The sequence below is a fragment of the Nelumbo nucifera genome, chromosome 1, assembly GCF_055504915.1.
Source record: "Nelumbo nucifera cultivar China Antique chromosome 1, China Antique-T2T, whole genome shotgun sequence".
In the NCBI taxonomy this organism is placed as follows: Eukaryota; Viridiplantae; Streptophyta; class Magnoliopsida; order Proteales; family Nelumbonaceae; genus Nelumbo; species Nelumbo nucifera.
In genome coordinates, this window is record NC_142649.1 from 105,775,320 (window position 1) to 105,799,329 (window position 24,010).

General features: G+C 37.8%; 1 protein-coding gene across 3 annotated transcripts in view; it reads right to left on the reverse strand.

The window, feature by feature from the left end:
• Nucleotides 1-24,010, reverse strand: part of LOC104608655 (putative glycosyltransferase) — a 40,618-nt gene that overhangs the window by 3,780 nt on the left and 12,828 nt on the right. The window contains exons 1-10 of one of the 3 annotated variants that reach the window (XM_088891138.1): nucleotides 19,216-19,288; nucleotides 17,400-17,597; nucleotides 17,118-17,317; nucleotides 12,328-12,427; nucleotides 11,505-12,092; nucleotides 9,795-9,917; nucleotides 8,029-8,109; nucleotides 7,608-7,939; nucleotides 7,223-7,474; nucleotides 27-111 (exon numbers count right to left, since the gene is read on the reverse strand). In XM_088891138.1, coding sequence (XP_088747264.1) covers nucleotides 27-111; nucleotides 7,223-7,474; nucleotides 7,608-7,939; nucleotides 8,029-8,109; nucleotides 9,795-9,917; nucleotides 11,505-12,092; nucleotides 12,328-12,427; nucleotides 17,118-17,317; nucleotides 17,400-17,597; nucleotides 19,216-19,260 — 2,004 coding nt within the window. In that variant the 5' untranslated portion in view covers nucleotides 19,261-19,288. Of the gene's footprint in view, nucleotides 1-26; nucleotides 112-7,222; nucleotides 7,475-7,607; nucleotides 7,940-8,028; nucleotides 8,110-9,794; nucleotides 9,918-11,504; nucleotides 12,093-12,327; nucleotides 12,428-17,117; nucleotides 17,318-17,399; nucleotides 17,598-19,215; nucleotides 19,289-24,010 lie in introns of those variants that run through there. The other 2 variants (XM_010274702.3, XM_088891139.1) reach the window with 2 other exon arrangements.

Genomic DNA, 24,010 nt, shown 5'->3' on the forward strand with positions numbered 1-24,010 from the left:
AACAAAGTGGGGAATTTTTTAAAAACCTTGAATATGTTAAGCAACACTGATAAATCATCTGGGATGTACTCTTCTACTTTCTCTATCAGATTGCTTGGAATTGGATCACCCCTGCAAATAGAAACTGACACATGCTATTCATATTTGTAGAGAGACTGGGCCGAATGGGCGCTAGTACTTATTTATACTTTACGTAGTGTTCTGTTTATATTTTATGTGTTAATGCATTTTCATTATAGGCCTGTTAATTAGTCTTTTTTAAGTGAGACTAAATAAAAGATTAAGAGAGAGAAAGAGGAGGGAATCCATCAAACTTTCTTCTCCATCTTCTTCCTTCTTCTGTAATCTCTTTTCTCTGTTCTTTTATTGCTGTGATCAGATTTGAAGGACTGTTTTACATCTATATTCATCTTTTAGTTCCTTTTTAAGATTATGCAGGATTCCAATTATCAAGTTGGATTTCTAAATTCAGTAATTGTGACACCAAGTCTATCAATACCACTGGATGCAAATAAAAGAACATAACCTATGTGGTAAAGAAAATACATTCAGTGAGACACAGAAAACCCATTTGTAGTCCAAATAATATTATAATATACTAATAATTATGGATGGAACAATGTCTTAAATCTCAACTTTGTCAGTCAACTTTCCAGTCAAAATACAAGCAAATTTGCTCCTCACCTCAAAGAAAAGAACATTGTCAATGTCGTCATACTGAAAAATTTGCATGAACAATGTCCGGAACTTAGTTGATGTTTAAAAATATAAAAAATTTAAAATTCAGTCAAATCAAATAAACTCCCAAAGTTGTTATTGCTTCATTAAATTCGAACTCCATAAAAGAGTTAGAACATGATCCCATGCTTATAATTAAGACACAAAGCATGCAGAAAATATGCTTATTGTTAGGTACTTTTATCTATATAGAGTGTCTCATAAGAAAGTCTGCATTGAGGTTTTTGAGCTTTAGGAAGTCATAGCTGGGACTGAAATTTGGTAATGGCCTTTTATTACCATACGGAAGTTTAGGACCATCAGCAATGGTCCCACCTTGACCTACAATTTTCAAATATGAGAACATCTGCATGCATAGAGGATAGTTACTGTTTGTTGGAACACAGCAGCCGAAGAAGAAGAAGAAGAAGAAGAAGAAGAAGAAGAAGAAGAAGAAGAAGAAGAAGAGAAGAAGTTTTGAGAAAGGCGGCTTACCCACTTCAGCCGGCCCTACAATCTTATATAGATGATTATAAAATAATGTTACATGAATGGACTAGAATGCCCCTGATTAGTGATGGGACACCTAGACAAATAAAACAAATAAAACATTAAACAAGTTTAGGCCCAATAATTAAGGCCCAATAACTAAGCATGGATGTCAGTTATGTTTAGCTTGCCAAGTAAGTTTGAGAACTTCGTTGAAGCTAGTCCTTTAGTTAACACATCTGCAATCTGCATCTCGGAAGGAGTATAAGGAATGCAGAGTTCTCCTGAAACGATTCTTTCTCTAACGAAGTGTCGGTCAATCTCAATGTGCTTCGTCCTATCATGTTGCACTGGGTTATTTGCAATGTTGATGGCAACCTTGTTGTCACAGTACAGCCTGAGTGGACACTCGACCTTTACCCCGAGCTCAACAAGAAGGGTCCTAAGCCACAGTAGTTCAACAACACCATGAGCCATAGCTCGATATTCAGCCTCTGCACTTGATCTAGCAACCACATTCTGCTTTTATATTCGCCATGTAACCAGATTTCCTCCAACAAACGTGCAATACCCAAAAGTAGACTTCCTGTCGCCAATAGAGCCAACCCAATCTGCATTAGTATACGCTTCAATTTCAATTTTATTGTGTTTTTTGAACAAAATTCCTTTTCCTGGGCAAGTCTTCAAGTACCTAAGAATTCTTTCCACTGCTCTCATATGAGGAATCTTTGGAGAGTGCATGAACTGGCTGACAACATGTACAGCATAGCAATATCTGGTCGAGTGAGAGACAGATATATCAACTTTCCTAGCAGTTTTTGGTATCTTTCTTTATCAAGGTAGTCCTCTCCAACTGATTCCTGTAGACCATGGTTCTGTTCTATTGGAGTATCTGTTGGTCTACACCCCATCATACCTGTCTCCCCTAGAAGGTCAAGGACATACTTCCGTTGACATATATAGATGCCCTCTTGTGACCTAGCAACTTCAATTCCAAGGAAGTATCTTAGATGGTCCAAGTCTTTGATCTCAAACTTAGAAGCCAAGAACTCCTTTAATCTTTTTATCTCTTCCAGATCATCCCCTGTAATCACCATATCATCCACATAGACGATGAGTACCGTAAGTCGACTATTTTGTTTCCTTATGAACAAAGTATGATCTGCACCACATTGAGTGTATCCCACTCTCTTCATGGCCCCACAAAGTCTCTCAAACCAAGCCCGAGGAGACTGCTTAAGGCCATATAATGCTTTCCTCAGTTTACATACTTTCCCATCAAAGCCATAACCTGGTGAAGGATCCATGAATACCTCTTCACATAGATCACCATTTAGAAAGGTGTTCTTCACATCCAACTGACATAGCTCCCATGAGAAATTTGCATCTAATGACAATAAGACCCGGATTGTGTTGAGCTTCGCGACTGGAGCAAAGGTCTCTTTGTAGTCAATCCCTTCCTTTTGAGTAAACCCCTTTGCCACAAGTCTGGCATTGTATCTTTCAATGGACCCGTCCTCCCTATGCTTTACAGTGAACACCCACTTGCATCCCACAGTGCTCTTCCCTTCTGGTTGGTCCACTAATTCCCAAGTCCTTGCTTTCATTAAGGCTTTCATTTCTTCATTCATAGCCTCTTTCCATCTTGGATCAGACACTGCCTCTGAGTACCTAGTAGGAACATGCACGGAGGAGAAAGCAGACACAAAGGAATAATAACGAGGAGATAAATGTGAGTAAGAAACAAATTCAGCAATGGGGTGTCGGATAGTACAAGAGCGGGTAGACTTACGAAGAGCAATAGGGAGATCCAAATCAGAAGTATTGAGTGATAGGATTACCTGGAGCTGCTGAGGCAGATTGATCTGAGTCCGATTGATTGCTGCCATGAGTTAGAGGATCTTTTTTCCTTCTGTTGTAGGTGATTCTTATATCTTCTTGTTGCTTACTGTTGCTTACTGGTGTCCTCAGTTACATCTGCAACATCAAGAGTGTTAATAGGTGCAATGGGAGCCTCACTAGGTTCACCCGAGATGCTACAACTAGGAGGATCAGGAGGAGAAGATGGAAGGCCCGAGGTAGAAAGAGGCACAAAAAAGGAGGGGAAAAAAGAATCCCCTTCCACCCCACTAGTCTCCCCCTGAAGAGGATTCTGGGAAGAATGAAAATAGGAGTGAGACTCAAAAAATACCACATCTTTTGTGACATATTTCTTCTTGGTGACAGGATCATAACACTTGTAACATTTCTGTGTAGGAGATTACCCAAGAAAGATTCCCTTCGTAGCCCTAGGATCCAACTTGGTCTTCTTTGGATCCTTTACATGTATAAAACATACACAACCAAAGACTCTAGGTGGAAGAGGAAAGCCGGGAAGATTAGGGCAAAGGACAGAGAAAGGAGTTTTCATACCCAACACCTAGGGTGGCATCCGATTTATTAGATATGATGCGGTAAGGACTACTTGAGACCAGTAGTGCTTGGGAACCTTGTGCTGAAATAATAAAGCTCGAGCGGTCTCCAATAAGTGTCTATTTTTGCGCTCAGCAACCCCATTCTGTTGAGGGGTACTAGCACAAGATGACTGATGTAGCATGCCAGCATCTTCCATGAACAAGTTCAAGGATCTTTCAAAATATTCAGCAGCATTGTCTGAACAGAATTGCTTAGTCTTCTTGTCAAATTGAGTTTCAATCATTTTACAAAATGCCATGGTTATCCGTGGCACTTCATCACGTCCTTTTAACAAGTAGATCCATGTGCATCGTGAGTAGTGATCAATAAAACTGATAAAGTAATGAAAGTCATTCACAGAAACAAGGGGTGAAGGGCCCCAGACATCAATTGGTAAGAAGAAAATAAAGAGGACATGTGTGTTATGTGGTTAGTTGCACCGGAATCAATAATCCAAGAAGTAGAGTCTATAGAACTAGTTGTGCTATAAGCAGAGACAATACCTGATTTGGCAAGAGAGGTGGAAGCAAGGGAATTAGTCCTTAGACGGGTTAGGGCCCGGCTAAGGACCTCTACCTCATCAGCAGTGAAACCCAAGGACCCGGATGTGGAGGAATTAGCAGTCTGTCCCATGGGAGAAGATGCAACTGTAGATGTGTTCTTCGAGCTATCACCACAGTGACTAGTAACATGGTTCCCAATTGCTGTTTGATTCTTCTGGGGCTTCTTGTCTTTCCTTAACGCAGCTGGTTTCAGATGAGGATAAAGAACCCAACAAGTCTCTTTTACATGCCTTTCACCACCACAATGAGAGCACTTAAGATGCCTCTTGTCTGAATGCTTGGTCCCCTTTTGGTTTGAAGAAATCAGGGCTGAATGTTCAACAGGCTGTTCAGCTGGCTGTATTTGAGTGTCAACTTGCATCTCTTTCCTCCTAACCTCTTCATTCCTTACTAGATAATAGACATGGTGTAAATTTGGCATTTTATCCCTTCCCAGAATTTGAGACCTTATGCTCTCATACATTGGGTCTAAACCAGCCAAGAACATAAAGGCTCTACCCTCTTCAATTTGTTTGTCATGCCTCTCCTTGTCTTTTGTATTCTCCCAATCAAGAATAAGATGATGATCAAGTTCTTCCCATAGTCCTTCTAGGGTTGCAAAATACGTTGCAACTGTCATATCTCCTTGTCTCAATGCAACAATGTCTTGGTTTAGCCTATAAATTCTGGCATTGTTCTTTCTCTGTTCATAAGTTTTAGAGACTTTCTCCCAAATCTTAGCAGCAGTAGGAAAGTGTTGAATAGTCCTGGCCACTCTTGGAGTCATCGAAACAAGCAGCCAGGACATAACAGTAGCATTTTCCTTACGCCATACTGCATACTCCGCACTACCCACTACAGGTTCCTTCTTTTGTCCATCTAAATAACCCGTCAGTTCCCGGGAAGTAATAAAGAGCATGGCTGAAACAGACCATTCTCTGAAGTTATATTCATCCAACAATACACTTGTGATCTGCAAGCTGTGCAGATTTGGATTTTCCAGATTAGGAGACCTCCCACCAGTTCTATTATCCCTAGAAGAGACTTCTCCCGATATTGAAGACATCTCCTTCCTCTTACAATGATCACAATTGAAAACTCAGTACAAAGAACACTATTTCAGACTTACCGAAGCTGTTGCAGGTCTGAAAACCCCTTGTAACAGGTCTGAAACCAAGAACAATCCGCCTCTGTGCTGTGCTGACTCTTCTGGACTAGACTGGGCTTTGATTTCTGCTCTCGTAGACTGGGATCACCCTTACGATCTGTACTAGGACTGTCGAAGTCAGTCCTTCCACCTAGATCTGTTCCACACAGATCTCTCTTAGCAGCCGAATGGCTACTACCTGCTACAAGGTGTCTAGTAGGGCATCGGTTTCTAGAACAAACTCCCCTTGGGCCCTACAACCAAGGGAAACCCTAGATACAGACCTTGCTGTGTTCTACGGTCAGCCCTAGGGTTTCTTCACAGCGACCAAGATAAGAGAGAGAGAGGAAAAAAAGGAATAGAGAAGAGCAAAGAAAGGTGGCGGCTGTAACCAGATAGACAGATTAGTGCTCTGATACCATGTTTGCTGGAACACAGCAGCCGAAGAAGAAGAAGAAGAAGAAGAAGAAGAAGAAGAGAAGAAGTTTTGAGAAAGGTGGCTTAGCCACTTCAGCCGGCCCTACAATCTTATATAGATGATTATAAAATAATGTTATATGAATGGACTAGAATGCTCCTGATTAGTGATGGGACACCTAGACAAATAAAACAAATAAAACATTAAACAAATTTAGGCCCAATAAATAAGGCCCAATAACTAAGAACTTAAGACACAAATATAACTAACATAAACACTAAAAACAGCCAAACCAACAGTTACAATTAAATCAGTGAACCTGCCACCACTGTCTTGAAAAAACTAAACAGATCAGATAGCTACAATAGTTTGATCATTTGACAACTGAAATGGTCCATACTTAACCATTTGCTAATAACAATTCACAGTTAAACAAGTAAAGAGGTGGACTAATGGTAAATAAGCAATATATGAAAATAAGAGGTCATGGGTTCAAATCTTGTTAAACACATTTTATTCATCACTGTGATTTAAAAGGTGTGCCTAGGCACACAAGTGAGGTGCATTTAGGGTATACACCTTGCCTAGGTCCTAGGCGTAACCCTTTCAAAAGGCGCACGCCTGGTGCGACTAGGTGTGTGCCTAATGCGCCTCAGCCCAGGCGTGCGCCTTTTGAAAATTTGATGCTTTTTTGCTTTTTTTGAACCTAGCAGCTGGTACCATAGCAGCTCTGAGAACCCCCTATTTGCTAATGTTGTTCATTCATTCGTCCTACTAAAATATCTTTTTAAAAAACAATTAAAATTATAAAATCATTATTTTTTTGTGAGAACTAAGAATTTAAGACCCTAACATGGACTTGTTTGGGCTTGCCTCGAGGGACGTGGCACAAAGGCAGCTCGTAGAATCAGGAATGTAAAATGTTTTGCATCACATTAACTACTTGAAGTAATGCAATTGTGGAAAAAAAGAGATTGTGGGTTTTACATACTTGAAAATGTTTTATATGTTTGATTTTATTTTTAAATTCTCATTTGAATACACTTTACATGTTATATTTATGTATTTTAATTTTAAATAATAGGTTTTTTTAAAACATTTATTTTAAAATTTAAGTTTATATTTTTATTTATATTGTGTTTAATATTTTTTGAAAATTTTGGCATTTTGTGAAAAATTTCACATTTTTTTATTTTTTAGCATTTTTTTTTGTATTTTTGCGCCTTGCACCTTGGACACAAATTGGCCCATATGCCTTTTGTGCCTTGCTCTTTTAAAACACTGATTCATCAAAAAAATAATAAAAAAAAACAGCTCACAGTTAATAATTACTATCAATAGAACTAACACGAAAGATCTATCCCTGTGAAAAACATCAAATGAATGCACATCTCAATGCCTTCTAAGCACATGGTACCCTTGGAAAAAGTTCTAGTATGGTGAAATAAGTCATACCATCTAGCCAAGCGGCTAGTGACATCCTTCTTCTTCTTGGTCATTGTTTCAACAAAAATTACCCATTCTGCTGGTACTCTGAACCTCTCAGTAACTTCTGTAAAAGTCACCAAAGGCAAATCTATCTTCCTTTGACTATCTGAGCATATGGACTCATCCAAAGCAGGTACTGGTAAGAGGTGAAGGTTACGCAGTTGATTTCCCAAAAATGAAGCTAAATTTAGATCATCATCCCATGATAGTATATCTCTTCTGCAAACAAAACAGAAACAATGTAAAGACCCAACTTAGTAAATTCCAATCATGTTACTTCAGGCATATCAGAAATTTTAGATATTAAGCTTGCTCAATTAGAAATGAAATGAGTAAATCTGGAGTAACTTACAAATGAGCAAATATCTGTCCTTTGCATCGTTTAGTTATTATATATGGCCATATCCTTGTATGTTCAACAGAACTAGTTGATTCATTTATTGGTGAGCCAACTTTTCTACACTCAAATATTTTCTTGCTCCATACACCAAAAGAGAAGCCATCTGCTGATATATTTCCCGAAGTCACGTTGTACTTGGAAATCACATCTGGAACTCCTTTTCCATCCCATGGCACAGCTTTATAAGATCCGTTTTCATAGAAGACAATCCCACTCGCAAAAACATCAGGAATATGATCTTTCAGAGGACATCTGACTTTATTAAGTAGACTGTAGAACTCAAGCTGTGACCAAGTGGTAGAAAATTCATAACAACGCATAAGACAAGGTCTAAATCTTTGACAACAAGATATAGCATAAATTGAAACAATACCTCGGTGCCCAAGCCATGAAGAGAAGATTCCAACCCTCCTTCAACGTAGATCTTAATAACATGGTCAGCAATGAGATAAACCTATTGAGAAGTTGGTAGATGGGTTACAATGGAACCTCCAGTAAGCTAATTAAAAACAGACACTTCACTTTTTATGCTATGAAAGGTGACATTTTCTTTTGTGGAGAGTATATATATATATATATATATATATATATATATATAAATGTCTATCATGATCAAGCAAGTTGCTTAAATATCATTAACAAACACATGGGACAGCTGAGCAAAATTCAACCAACAAGTGGTATTGTTTAAACCTTCTGTATCAGGTAATTTGAATCAGTATGTCCTAAAAATAAGTACATTAAAGGATTCTTGAGATGGCAAAAACTGAAGGAAAGATAAAAGAAATAAGAATATGATAGTTTGAGCATGTGAAATGAAGATTAATGGCTACATCATTGAAGACCAGTGATCACTGCAAATTGATGCCTTCAAGGCATCTACGCAATTCTGGCAACATTTGTGCACCTAATAGCCTAGTTGCCTAAGCAGGTGCCTAGATGATAAGAATTCTATAAAATAAAAAACTAACTTCTGGTTAGTTCCCTAGTTTTAATAATCGGAAGGCACTATTTTAAAACCTGGACCATACTGGATAGTAGGACTATACAAACCGGGAACCGGGCATATTATCAGTTTGGTTCACTAACTTTATTATCTTGATATGAAAACAAACAAAAACAGTTTGAACCCTTTGTTTTTTTGGATAAAAATGACCCTTCCTGTTTTCAGAGAACCATTCACTTTGATACGTACAGGGAAAATGGAAGAAACATATCAGATATCTAGGCTGAGTTCTCCATTCTGTTGCTTTTGTTTTCTTTGATTTCACTAACGACTCCGTGCTTCACGAGAATATAATCATTTGAACCTTTTTCCCCCAGTTTGTCACAGTATAAGAGAAGCAACAACATGATATACCAGAATGCAAAAATGGATGTTTGATTTTTAGCCCTTACACTTATTATTTCTTTTGGTAAGAGAAAAAAGGCCATGTGTGCCCCTGTCATTGTAAAATAGTAATGTAAATAGCAGTCAGCACCGCTCCATTCCATGGCCATTTAAGTTGTGATGCAACATTAAAGATCTATTCTGAAGATGTGCTAGAGTTGGGAGAGGTGGTTTTAGGAGGAATGAGGAGTAAAGGAGGTAAAATGATGTTCTTGAGCTTTAAAATGGTGATGAGAACAGGAAGGGTTTTGGTCTTGTGGAGAAAGAATAATGGATAGATAATATGATGTCTAGCATCCTATATAATACACAGTTGATACAGTGTGCACAAAGTATGGAACTAGTGACCAATCTACTATATGCATCACTGCATGGAACTAAACAAACCAACACTCAAAATTATGATGAATTGGACAACTCCTTTTCTATACACAGAAATCCCCAAGAATAGTATCATGGACCTCTAAGTTTCATGCTTCAAACTAGACACCCCACGATAAGTTGATTTGTTTAATTATTTCATACAAGAAAATCAATCTTTGTGGAAGGTTTACATATATATATATATTTTTTTTTAATTTATTGTCCTCTAACATGCCCTAGGAATTTAATAATTTAGATGAAAAAAAAAATCTTAATGAAGACTCCAGAGATATCTGGTGTGATTGGATAACGTTGAAAGAGTAGGTTTTCTAACTAAACTTTCATAATATCAGGATTCATGCATAGATGGCCAGGAAATTACTTACAGGATTACTACCCGTGCCCACAGGAAGCCTCTCATCATCTGAGGGAGAAGGTAAATTATGGAAGGCACATACTTCCGCCATGCATGCTAACCATTTCTCTGCATTTAGTGCTATACATGCGCCCTAAGACATTTCAAGACATGAACTAATCATATTATAGATGATGTACAAAGAAGTTAAGGTAATCAAAGAACTGAAAGTACAAAACCAATGCAGCATTAGTCATTGGACAGGTTCATGCAAAACAAAAGGATTAAATACCTCTTGCGTAAAATATTAGTTACGTATCCATTCATGTTGCACTTAGTTCCTTAAAAAATAAATGAGAAAAGGAAAATAGAGTCTTTCAGGCATCTTAGGAAGATGCTTTTCTTACTTATTCTCTGAGGAATCATGTTGTGGTGCACATGGTGATGGGAAACACAAGTAGCAAAAGGGTATTTGGCACATGACATGACTGCCACTGGGGCTCCATTTAAGGGCTCTCCTAGGCAAAATCTCAACTTGATTGGATGATCCTAAATATAATCCATTCTTTCTTTTCTGATACAAATGTCATGTACACGTCTGGTTAGGATCACCTGATGTGTGAATACTTGACCAAGGAGATTATGGGTCAATTTGCGCCTGAGGCGCAAGGCACAAGGTGAGGTGTGCGCCTTTTTGAAGCAAGGCGCAAAATACAAAAAAAAAATTCTAAAAAATAAAAAACGAATATCAGAAAATTCAAAAGAAATGCCAAAAAATTAAAAAAATAATAATAAAAAATTATTAAACATAATGTTAATAAAAAATATAAACTTAAATTTTAAAATAAAGGTTTTAAAAAACCTATTGTCTAAAATTAAAATACATAAAATAACATGTAAAGCATATTCAAATGAAAATTTAAAAACAAAAGCAAACATATAAAGAATTTTGAAGCATGTAAAACCCACAATCTCTTTTTTTCCTCAATTACATTACTTCGAGTAGCTAATGTGATGTAAACATATGGCATTCTTGATTCTACGAGTCGCCTTTGTACCACGCCCCTCAAGGCAAGCCTGAACAAATCCGTGTTAGGGTCTTAAATTCTTATTTCTCACACAAAAAATAATGACTTTATAACTTTAATAGCCTTTTAAGAAAATATTTTATTGGAACGAATGAATGAACAACATTAGCAAATAGGGGGTCTGGAGGCAAAGCCCCCGACCTAGCTGTTAGGATAAAAAAAAAAGAAAAAAGCGCAGCCATTAGGCTGAAAAAGAAAAGCAAAAGCGCAGAATTTAAAAAAGCGCATGCCTGGGCTGAGGTGCAAGGCACATCAGGCGCACGCCTAGGTGCACTAGGCATGCGCCTTTTGGAAAGGATGCACCTAGGACCTAGGCGAGGCGCATACCCTAAAATGTGCCTCACCTGTGCGCCTAGGCGTGCCTTTTAAATCACTGGGTCAAACTAAGTGATGGATCTCAAATGATGTACCACTATGATCTTGGTAGTTATCCTAGTGGTCTATATGGTGGACACCTTGTGTTTCCTCATGCTGTGTGCACATATTGAAAAGGTTGTCTTGTCTTCCATGTCCAACATCTAGAGCACTCTTTGTCCTTTCTCCAAGCTGTCTAACATGCATTTAGACATTCTATGACTTGTCATTCATATTAGGAACCAGTCTGTCAGATTTAAAAGGTAAATAAATAAAACAAAGGGATAATGTAGAACTACCTTCCATATTAATTCCCTCAGAGTTGGTTTTCCAACCCAAAGCTTGTACAACCATTCTCTCATCTCTCTTTGTCCTATGCAATTCCCAGAGCTCCAAGGGGAGTTGTAGTGGTCTCTCTTTTCTTCTAAAAACATGGATAAGAAGTCAATACTATAAGAGAAATCTTGATCTTGCAAATTACTATAACCTTTTGAAGTATCTTTTGTAGTGCCTTGCTCATTGCCACAAAATTTATTTTCCCCCTGTTCAAAAAGTCTGAGCCTCTTCTTTTTTCTGATAATGTCTGAGTAACTAGACTGATTTTTATCATGGAATCCATTCTTTTCAGCATTTTCAAAACTGCTATTGTCGATAGCAAGCAACCCAGCCCGAGTAACTCCCTTGTGATGATGGCCTGGAGCCATATCCAGACATACAAATTCAAAGTTCTTTGAATTCACAAAGTTCTGAGTAACAGCAATAGTGGTCTCCAGATTTAGTACACAATGCCACCATCCACTTGGAACGAATATTGTCTCACCAGGTAGTTGTGTACACTCTATTGGCTTGTTTTCATCTGTCAACATTGGGTAAATATCTAGCCACCACTGTTAAGATATAGAAACATCAAAGTGATTAATTTTTTTTTTTTTGAAGAATCAAATAAAAATTCATTAAGAAAAGATGAAGTACAGCAGGAGGTTATAAGACATCACCAGAAACAAGAAGAACCCAAAGAAAACCCAAAAAAAGATCCTAAAATTATTTTGGTCATATGAATAAACAAATAAAAGATTCAACTCCTGGATGGTTATCCACTGTTGCATTGTTAAGCTAGGATACCTGCAGAGATGATGGAGTCTCAACATTTACATCACCATCTTCTTCATTCACATGTACTGTAACACCCACAGGTACTCTGCCAGGAGGGTATAATGCCCACCTAAAAGTGAACAAAGAATTGGCATGTTTGTCAGCATGCAGTTCCTTACAATACAGAAAACAACATTCTAGAAGAGAGCAACTAAACAGAGAAAGAAATTAATTCTGCAAATAAAGAATGGAGGGAAAAAAAATCAAGAAGCATAATCTGTACTGAAAAACACAAGTCATTGGAAGATGGAGGAGAAAAAGTATTATCTTTCTGTCCTAAATGGTCACTTATGAACATAGGAAAAATCAAAATCTCACCCAAATATTCTAAACTCAAACTTATTTGTGGTTTAGCACCATTTTTATATCAGTAACTGAAAACTTTATTGACTAAAGTAAACAATTATGATGATAAATTGGTGTGCTTAAGCACCCCTTGAATTGGCCTAGCCCTGCTAACCACCCATCCTTTTTACATATTCCCTTCTTAGGGAATCAGATACCAGAAAAGCTGAGTTCTAGTTGCTCCTTGTTTTGCTAGCCCATCTTCTGTGGTTTGGTGCCATTAAAATTGGGAATTCCTTTTTATCCTATTTCTTGTCATGCACATTCTTTAGATTTGACAATGTATAATCGGTTTCATGTTTCAGATTTTAAGACATCCTGAAGTGCCACTTTTTTCAGACATAATCTCAATATGATTGATATTTTCTAATACAACTTCCCTGGAGGCTGGGCCCTGAATTGATAGTGAGCCATATTCATTGAATTGAGCAAGTCCCAGGTATCCTACTCTTGTTAATTATTACTTTATTTGTATTTTACTTCTTTCTTTAACTCCTTTTTTATCTTGCTTATGAACTTGAACTCTATCATGTTTGCTTTGAAATTATCCTATCCTGCATCAGTCTCATGCCTTTAAACTCACCTTACGACAACAACACTAGGGATGTGAATGGGTTGAAAATCTGCCTTGATCTAACCCTATTGAGTTGAGTTCAGAACAGCCTTGGTCAGATAGAGGGTCTATTTTGAGTTAAGTGAGCCTAACCAGGGTCAGGTTTGGATTAAGCCAATTCCATACCAAATCCAACTCCTTGATATCCCCAGATCATAGTTGCTGTTCATGGGGCAGTGCAGGGCAGTATCAACTGAGACCCTATAATGGCTTCTTGAAGGAATAAGAGAGAATAGGGAGAGAAAGAAGAGAGAAAATACCAGGAATCACACACAGGGTGCCTAGAATCACTCTAGGGCATGGGAATCACTCACCATAACTAGAATAAGCTGAAGAAAACTCAATATAATTCATTGCTTTCTGTATAATGTCCATACATATTTATAGACTCTGAAATCATAATAATCCTAGGAGTCGAACTGTTAAGGGTCAATAATCCTAATAGGACTCAAAGTAAGTTGTCATATCCTATTTCAATTCAAAGAACACTCAAATGACTCAATAACTCTAATCCTACTTATGCAATGACTCTGAAATTTTAAACATAAACAAACTATAACTAGACAATCAAACCCTATTATTAGATCCCACAAAAAAATGCAAAAATGACAAAAATACCCCTACTGTCCAAAAATACAGAAATACATAAAATTCCAATTCTGCCTCTTCATCTCCAGCATCATTCTCCTCCGGTTCAAAAAAACTCGTCCTTGAGTTTTAAAGAACGTGAGGATGAAAAGATGATATGCCCCAATTACAAAAGGAGTAGGACTTCCCACAGCTGCATGCTTGGACTATAGAGTAGAGGCCACACACATAACTAGAAAAAGGATAATGTATTTCTGAAACACTGCCTTCCATAACCATCTTTGTTAAATCATCAATAACATTAGTTTCTTGAACACTTAATTCATCAACCAGTGATTGTGATAAATCTTCCCTCGCTTATCCAAACTCCCAACTGCAACATTTGGAACTTTTCCTTCAACCTCTAGCTTAGGAATCACCATCTCTATGTGTTCTGCTATCCTTGGTTCATCAACAAACTCTAGGACTCCTTCCACTGTTGATGTTGGTGGACCATGTGCTATGTCAGGTTGTAATCCTTGAATTGGTTCTAGTTGAACTTGAAAGGTAAAGTCACTTACTTCCATACTAGGATCTACTACAATCAGCCATTTGTATCTTGCACCTGAATTTCTTTAGCTTGCTCCACTTCTATTTTTTCTTGACCATTAACCTCAAGCTAATCATGGGTGTTGGAAACTTCAGCAATTTCTGTTTTTTTCCTGGCCTGCACCTTCTTGATTTTTAATATCTACAACTCCTATATCTTGAAATTCTTCTTCTTTAGCTTCATCCTCTACTTCAGCTCTAGGATAGGCATCAACTTGCAAGGAATTATCTACTTTCTTTTGAACTCTGTACCTTCTTCCCATTGACTTCATGTTCATTGTTGTAACCTGCTGCTTCTTCTTTTGCTCGAAATTAGTCAACTCCATATATAGATCATCATAGAAGTCTAGAGGGATGTACTTTTCTTGCAAACACCTCTTCATCTCTGCCCATGTACTAATTGAATCATCGCCTTTTTTTCTAATTGTTGCTCAAGAGTTCTCACCATACTTAAGCATGACCCGTCAGCTTCATGCATACAAATCTAATCCTTTGTTTGTCAAACATATCATGCCAATCAAAATATTCTTCTAGTTCAGCAACCCAATCAAAGAATGCTTGTGGATCATCATCTCCTTTGAAATCTAGTATTTCTCTTTCTCTTCTAACATGTTTGAAAACCTTACTCCCATAGCCAACATTATTAGATCGGTTTTCTTCCACCATCTTCTCAAATAAGTCAACCAAAGACTCTTCATCTGGTTCAGAGACCCAATCATCATTGATTCTAGACTTGTAAGATTGTCTAAAAGATACCCTAGGCCTATAGAATTGGTCACTTTGTGAGAACATAGTGAATAAACCATTAGCTCTGATACCAAACTGATGTAGGACCAGCTCAGTTCTAGTCCTTAGAAAATGTTGAATGGTCTTCTTGGATCAGAATTTTATGGCTGTTGATGGCTGTAATGGCTTCTTGAAGGAATAAGAGAGAAAATGGGGAGAGAAAGAAGAGAAAAAATACCTGGAATCACTCACAGGGTGCCTAGAATCACTCTAGGGCATGAGAATCACTCACCATAACTAGCATAAGCTGAAGAAAACTCAATATAATTCATTTCCTTTTTGTATAACGTCCATACATATTTATAGACTCTAAAATCATAATAATCCTTGGAGTCAAACTGTTAGACTCATAATAGTATTAGGAGTCAACTGTTAGGCTCAATAATCCTAATTGGACTCAAAGTAAGTTGTCATATCCTATTTCAATTCAAAGAACACTCAATAACTCTAATCCTATTTATTCAATGACTGAAATTTTAAACATAAACAAATTATAACTAGACAATCAAACCCTATTATTGGACCCCACAAAAATTACACAAATGAGAAAAATACCCCTACTGTCCAAAAATACAGAAATACATAAATTTTCATAAAATTTCAATTCTGCCTCTTCAGCTCCTGCATCACACCCCTAAACAAGGTCAGGAGTGGAATAGAGTTTATCATAAAATCAAGCTTTTGCTCACTTTGATAATTTTTTCCAAACTAACCTCATCCATTTAACATGTTACATGTTCTTGCAACTCCTTCAGGTCTCATTTCAAATAAAGGATTTCTACTGAATGTTAAGGGGTTGAGCCAATAGCATGGAATGCCATTTTTAGTGATCACATTACAACCGTCTGTTGGAACCAATTGTTATTTTTAGGGTGAGCCTATTTCTATTCCACTAATTTGCTATTGTGTCTTCCTGTTGAATATTTTCAGTACGTGAATATTTTTAAGAAAAGGAAGAGGTTTAAATCAAGTTAGATGCATTAAAGAAGAAGATCAAAGAATCATGATAAAAGATCAGGAAAGATGGAAAAACTATTATTGGTCATTCTTGTTAGGTTGAAGGTTTTCATGTATTGATGGTTCGGCTGATAAGAGTTCTTATTAGCCTGTATTTGAGTTTAAGTTGTTATGTACTGGGCCTGTGTTAATGGGCCTAAGTTTGTTTAGTGTTTTAAGTTGTCTGGGTGTCCCATCACTAATCAGGGGCATTCCAGTCATTTCCTGTAACATTGTACTGTACTCTAATATAAATAATAGTACTGTCGACTGGGTCATTCAGTTCGACATTCTCAGCATCTCTTGGTCTTCTCCTCTCTTCTACTGCTTCGGCTACAGCATTTCAGTTTTCAATGCTAATTTGTTTAAACCTTCATCATCATCATCAAAGCCTTACCCCATAGTACCTAGGCGTCACCTTGACAAATGACAACTATGGTTCGGGTTGAGGCAAACCCATGCTGAACCTCACCTGTTGACGTCCCTACCATAATATGTTTATTATCTAGGTTTCAAAGATGAAAGTCATTTCTTAAGACTTACATATTGTCAAATTTAATTAACTTTCTAACATGTACAGATTTTTTATGATATAATCTGTTAAAATATACCATGTTACATGTTTTAAGGGTATCAATGCTATAGGATACATCTAGAAATGTCCATGCACTATCTAGTATTGTATCTGGTAAGTATTGCATCCAACACCAGTATGCTAGGCATGTAGAGGTATCTGGGTATCATAGACCAATAGGCATCTGCCCTTACTATGATACTGATACACAACACTGAATCTGATCAGGTAGAATAAAGAAAGATTGCTTCCATCCAGCGATTAACTTACCTTTTCCGTCCACACAAAAGAGTATTCCAGGCACTGGTAAGAGCTGGATCAACATGCCAAGATGCACCAGACCTCTCTGGCCCAATAATTAGCCACCTAAAAGGTGGTCGTTGATCTCTATCTAAGATATCAAAAAAGTCTTCCCGGAATAGATGAGGCACATCATAATCCTCCAACAAACCTGGTGCAACTTCCCCAAACTGTAAGAATACAATGTTAGTAATTCAAGCAGTTTTAAGAAGCTCTGCATCTCAAAGATATCTTTAATATTATTTGAAGTACCCTGTCATCAAAAATGTAGAGAGGGTCCTCATCATGCTGAAAGTTCATGTATGAGACATAATCCTTGAACTTCATAGTGATTTTCCTAGAACTTCTTTGAGAAATCTTGAATGCTATCTCTCCATAGTTTAGTAATAAATGTTCTGCCGACCACATACTTCTTGCTGGCCAAGTTTCAGCTAGTTCAGTAAGCAAAACCTGGAAAAGAATTACCAACCAAAAAATAACTGAAGAAGAATTTAAGATGATCTCATATGAACAAAATAAACCATTTATGATTCTTTAGAGGTAATCAACATAGATTATAGAACTATTATTGGCAGGAGTCGCTGGTTTGTGTGATGGTAATGTATTAGGCTGATAAGTGTGGGGAAATAGATTCAAATCTGAGACAGCCACTTTGCAAACAACATTTGGTCTGTATCCAGTTCACTCCTCCCAAGACCATGATGTCTGGGACCAGAATTGGGTAATGGCCCTTTTAGATGATAAAACCATTAAAAGGAATGGAAAGAACATCTGTTATAAATTTGTGACCATAAGAGAGGCATGAGGAAATAATTTGACAACAGCAACAAATCATTTGCTTCTATAACCATTTATTATGAATAAAAGGATTCAGTTGCCAAAATAATTTCAGAATGTATAATTTAAAGAAACAAAACAGGAAAACCATACTCAATGTATGGCTATAGCAATTCCTAAGGAAGCCAAGAGTTTACAAGTTTTGGTTACTCATTGCAAAAAAAAAAAAAGGTTTGAGACACAATTATTGAGAGTACAATTTAGAACCCCTAGCATACTCCTTCATACAACACCCAAATTTGTTCATCCTTTCATACTTCATATAACACTTTCATTAGTAATGATAAAAAGAGATCAATGCATAGAAAGGGCACTCAAAAACAAAAGGGGGCCAACCCAAAGAGAAATTCTAAAGGAGTGAAACACAAAACACAGACAAGTACTGTAAGAGATCTTACCTGGGTTAGAAGATCCCTGATATGACTTGACTGTATCCATGCGACTCCTTCCCATACTATAAAATGATAAATGGTGCAACTGCAATATTCATTATGAAAAGATGTCCACTTTTCCAACAAGGCTTTGACCTGGCTAACTCTAATATGGTGTTACATCAAAATGGCGCTAATGGAATCACCACATACACCCAAATGACCACCTGAGATTTACGTTCAGCTTCCACACTTATGTGTGTCTATACCAGAAGAAGAAAGAACTCAAGGTCATAGAGGTAGGTTATGTATGATTTTTTCAAGAATGAAGTCTCCATGTCCTTGGGCCAGAATCAGACCACAATAAATTCATCAACTCCACCAAGACAAGGTTCCATTGAAGCTTGGCTTAATGACTCCCATGGAAAGATGTTAGCAATCCTCAAACCATGGCCATAGAATCTGCAGTTAGGAAATGATTTTCATCCTCTAACACAACCAATCCCCTAAAAGCATCCCTCATCAAAATCCAGGTGCAGTTCTGATTATAGTGGCCAAGTTTAAAACAATCTAATGATTTTGTCTTGTATCTGAGAAGTTCCTGTAGTTCGCTCCTCCCATAAACTCCATAACATGGCATCCCTACTAAACCAATATCTTTCTTGTCCATTATTCATTACAATGTTGAAAACAGAGCAAGAAGCTGGGTTGTGGACAAACTTTTTTTATAAATAACAGAACTTTTTACTAATAAATTAAGAAACAGATACAAGGAAGCAAGGGGAGGGGTAAAATCTCTTAACCCTCCCCAAGTACAAATTCAAATATTGTGGACAAACATTTGGTGCAAATATTGTTACCCTTGGGTAGAATTTCCTTGTCTTTACAATCTTTTTCAGCTCCATGGATTCTCTAGCATACAAGATGATCTCATACTACCTTTTAATATCTCTTGGAATCTGAAATTGAAAAGTTTTAGAGATGTTTAACTAATAGGATTAGCTTCTAGCTTGTAAAACTAAGGACTCCAACTCTAAAACATAAGAAATGGACATTAGAACCAAGTAATCATTGTATAAATCAATGTCAGCATTTAATAACTAAATTTGTTTTTTTTTTTGATAGATAAAAATTCAATTGATTTCATTAGAAGAAAATGATAAAGAGTCTGTTACAAGCATCCCAATATGAGGTGCAAGGTGCAGCCTCACTCATTAATACAGAAACATCATAAAGTTACAAGTTGGCCTAGTACAACTGATCCCTAGTTACTCCTTGTTTAGCTAGAGAATCAGCAAAAGCATTTGCCTCCCTCCTCACCCATTGTATAGTTACATCCATCTGCTGAGTTATCCACTTGAATTTCTTCATTTCATTTCTGTAAGCCCAAATCACTAAATCTAGTTTTTTAGCCAACCCACCACCACCTTGGAGTCCCCTTCTATCACCAAATTTTCCAATCCTAACTCTCTTGCAATCTGTACGCCTTGTAGGGCTGTGTATAATTCTGCCTTTAAGGAGTATCCATTCCCCACCAGTCCTGAGAAGAATGCTCTTAAATTTCCTTCCTTGTCTCTGATGACCCCTCCTATTCCAACTAGGCCTAGGTTGCCTTGACTACTCCCATTGAAGTTTAGTTTTAGAAATCCTCCAATGGGAGGTGTCCAAGCCAACCTTGCCTTAACCTTCTACACTGAGAAATCACTAAAGGACAATTCCTCCAAATATCATCAAATGTGAAATTTTTGAATAATTCCAATGTTTGTAGCCAGTGTATAACCCTAGTCATTACACACTCCATAATTTGTCGTTTTCTCCTTTCTTTCTCTTGGAAGATTCTAGCATTTCTCTCTTCCCACAAAGTCCACACCACTGCTGCTCTAGTGTTCCTCCACATTACTCTTCCCCTCTTCTTCGGTAAAGAAAAGGTAGATGGGTCAAATAGCATTTTTATCTCTGTTGGCATATTCCACCTGCACTCAAACAAAGAGAGAAACCAATCCCATATATCTGTAGCAAGTGAACAAGAAATTAGTAAATGGTAACAAGATTCACCATCAGATTTGCATATAATGCACCAATTCGGGAAAATACACAGAAAAGGCCTTTTCTTTTGCAAATAATCTAGAGTGTTAATTTTCCTAAGAGCCACTTCCCAACAGAAGGCTTGAATTTTAGGGGGAATCAACTGAAACCACACTTCTTTCAAAGGAAAGGACAGAGAGGAAGGGGACTGACAAAGAGCTTTAAAAAAGGAGGCACAAGAAAAGGAACCTTTAGAGCTTGGGAACCAAACTCTTCTATCTGGACAAGGAAGCTTTAAGCTGACACTATCAAGAAGAAGGAGAAGCTCTGACAGACAAGTTGCTTCCTCACCCCTTCAAAATCCGAGATTCCAAATAAAACTCAAAGGCAAAGAAGGAAGAACAAGAAAATTTGAAATGACCTTTATAGAAAGAAATAGAATACAAAGAAGGAAACACCTCCTTTAAAGGCTGGTCACCAAACCAAGTGTCTTCCTAGAACCGAATTAAATTCCCTGAGCCAAACACCTCCTTTAATAACTAAATTTGTTCCTATCCAAGAATGGTGTATTCCTCAGTCCTTTCAAAGGCTAGGGCTTCATACCAGAGTCAGTTGAAGGCAAGATTCAGACATGTGAAAATTCACAGAAATGAAGTATAAAATGAAATATCCAATTTTTATTTGATGTCCATAGCAGTCATGCAGTCCATAAATCATTTATCCACTAGAGCAAAAAGGCCCAAGAACTTTGGTCCCAGCTTTTGAATTATTAGAGATGGTTCATGATGGAGAGCCAAAACCTGCTAAGGAAAAGAGGATTCTGTTGTGGGCTCCACAGCCCACACACCATTCATGGGCCTACTAGCAACCAAATGCATCAAGAGTTTTCTATGGATGTAACTTATTAGATCCACTCAGCCGTTTTAACTATCAAAGCTGCCAAAATCTCCTATTTTGAAAACTTGGAAGAAAATAAAGTTTGCATTGAGATGTTAGTAGATAATAATCTTAGTTGCCGAGTTTATTATTGAATCGTCTTCTAAGCTATTTCCTATTTTGAATATAGTTAGGAGTGTTAGACCTTAGGAAATATTAAGAGATTCAAAAAGATCATTAAAGATAATTTGTTCCCTTTTTCTAAATTAGAAGATGATATTTTGTTGTAATAAGAATATCCTATCCTATAAGTTTATAAATAGGGCAGAAATTTTTGAAAGGGAATGAAGTGAAGGACATGCATTTTTTTTATCAGCAATAAGGATTGATTCATTAATTAAAATATGTGGAGTTAAGTACAAAGTCTACAGACTAATGATCCAAACGTCATCCCCAAGAATTACAATCAAAGTTACAACAAGGCCCAATATAAAAGCTGCCTTGTAGCCCCTTGTTTGGCTAAAGTATCTGCTAACCCATTTGCACTCCTCCTGATCCACCTAAAATCAGCATTTATATCCTTTGCTAATCTCTTTACATCTCTAAAGATATGTTTGAGGGTCCATGGGACATGTCTATTACATCTTGCCTCTTGACAGTGTAGCCGGCCAGAGATAAGTGGAAGAGGAGAGAAGAGAAGAGAAGAAGAAGAGAAGAGAAGAGAGGAGAGAAGAGAGAAGGTTTGCAATGTAACAGTACTGGCGGCGCCAGTGTTTATGTTACTATATATAGGACGACAGAAATAACAAGGGAAAAGACCCTTGTGCCCTTGAGTACAATAATAGACATAACAGAAATAAAAAAAACGAAATAAAAAAACACTTTAATTAGCCAAACAGGCCCTAACATCTGCAACTAAGTTGTTTTAACATTATTCCAACACTCCCCCTCAAGTTGGAGCATAGATGTCAATCATGCCCAACTTGTCACACAAATCTTTGTGCCGCACATGATGAAGACCTTTGGTGAAGATATCTGCAAGTTGCTCTTCCGAGCTGACATATGGTGTGCACACTTCTCCACTTTCAAGTTTCTCTCTGATAAAATGCTTGTCCACTTCAATGTGTTTCGTCCTATCATGCAGAACTGGATTAGCAACAATATTGATGGCAGCTTTATTGTCATAGTAGAGTGACATAGGATTGCTTACTGCGAAACCCAGTTCACCTAACAGATTTCTTATCCACATGATTTCTGCAACCCCATGAGCCATCGCTCTATACTCTGCTTCAGCACTGGATCTAGCCACCACTCTTTGTTTTTTGCTTCTCCATGTGACAAGGTTTCCTCCTACAAAGGCACAATAACCACTGGTAGACTTTCGGTCATTGACTGCTCCTGCCCAATCTGCATCAGTATATACTTCCACTTTTAAGTGACTGTGTTTCTGGAACAACAAACCAGCTCCAGGAAACTTCTTGAGATATCTCAAGATCCTCTCTGCAACCTCAAAGTGAGTTGTCCTCGGGCTGTGCATGAATTGACTAAGGACACCCACTGCATAGGCAATATCAGGCCTGGTCATAGACAAATACAGAAGTCTCCCCACGAGTCTCTGGAACATCTTTACATCTTTAAAAAACTCTCCCTGACTGTCTCCCAGATGATGATTAGGTTCAATAGGTGAATCAGATTACCCCCAACTTGCCTGTATCTTCTAGTAGATCTAGTACATACTTCCGTTGGGAAATAAAGATGCCCTTGTGAGAGCGGGCAACTTCAATTCCAAGAAAGTATCGTAAGGGGCCTAGATCCTTCACCTCAAATTTAGTGGCTAAGAATTTTTTTAGTCTCTGGATTTCAGCCTCCCAATCTCCTGTGATCACTATGTCATCCACATACACAATAAGAGCTGCAATTTTACCTTCACCTCTTTTTACAAACAGGGTATGATCTGACTAGCATTGTTTGAATCCCATCTGTTGGACTGCTAAATGGAACTTACTAAACCAAGCCCGAGGTGATTGTTTCAACCCATATAGGGACTTTTTTAACCTACACACCTTTTGTTCACTGCCTTTGGCACAGAACCTTGGGGGTTGGGTCATGTACACCTCCTCTTCCAAGTCACCATTCAAGAAGGCATTCTTGATGTCCAATTGGTGAAGATCCCAGTCAAGATTTGCTGCCAAGGAAAGGAGAATCCGGATAGAGTTCATCTTCGCTACTGGAGCAAAAGTCTCTGCATAGTCCACTCCATATACCTGTGTGAAGCCTCTTGCTACCAGTCTAGCCTTGTACCTTTCAACAGTTCCATCAGCTTTGTGTTTCACTGTGAACACCCACTTGCACCCCACTGGTTCCTTCCCCTCAGAAAGATCTACCAACTCCCACGTACCATTTTTGTGTAAGGCATCAATTTCTTCCTGCATTGCATCTGTCCATTCAGGTTTTGACAAAGCTTCTGCCACGGTCTTAGGGATGGGGACACTATCCACAGAAGAGAGAAAGGCACGGTACGAAGGTGAAACATGCTCATAGGACACAAAGTTAGAGATAGGATGATTAGTGGTACAAGATCTAACACCCTTTCTCTTAGCAATAGGAATATTAAGATCATTGGGGACAGGTGAATCAACATTTAAAGGAGCAATGGGAGCAAGTGTACCTGGCTGATGAGACGGATCTACCTCGGGTGAATCCGATGATGTTGTTGCATAGTGTCCGGCTCCACGGCTCTTGAACTCTGCTAGC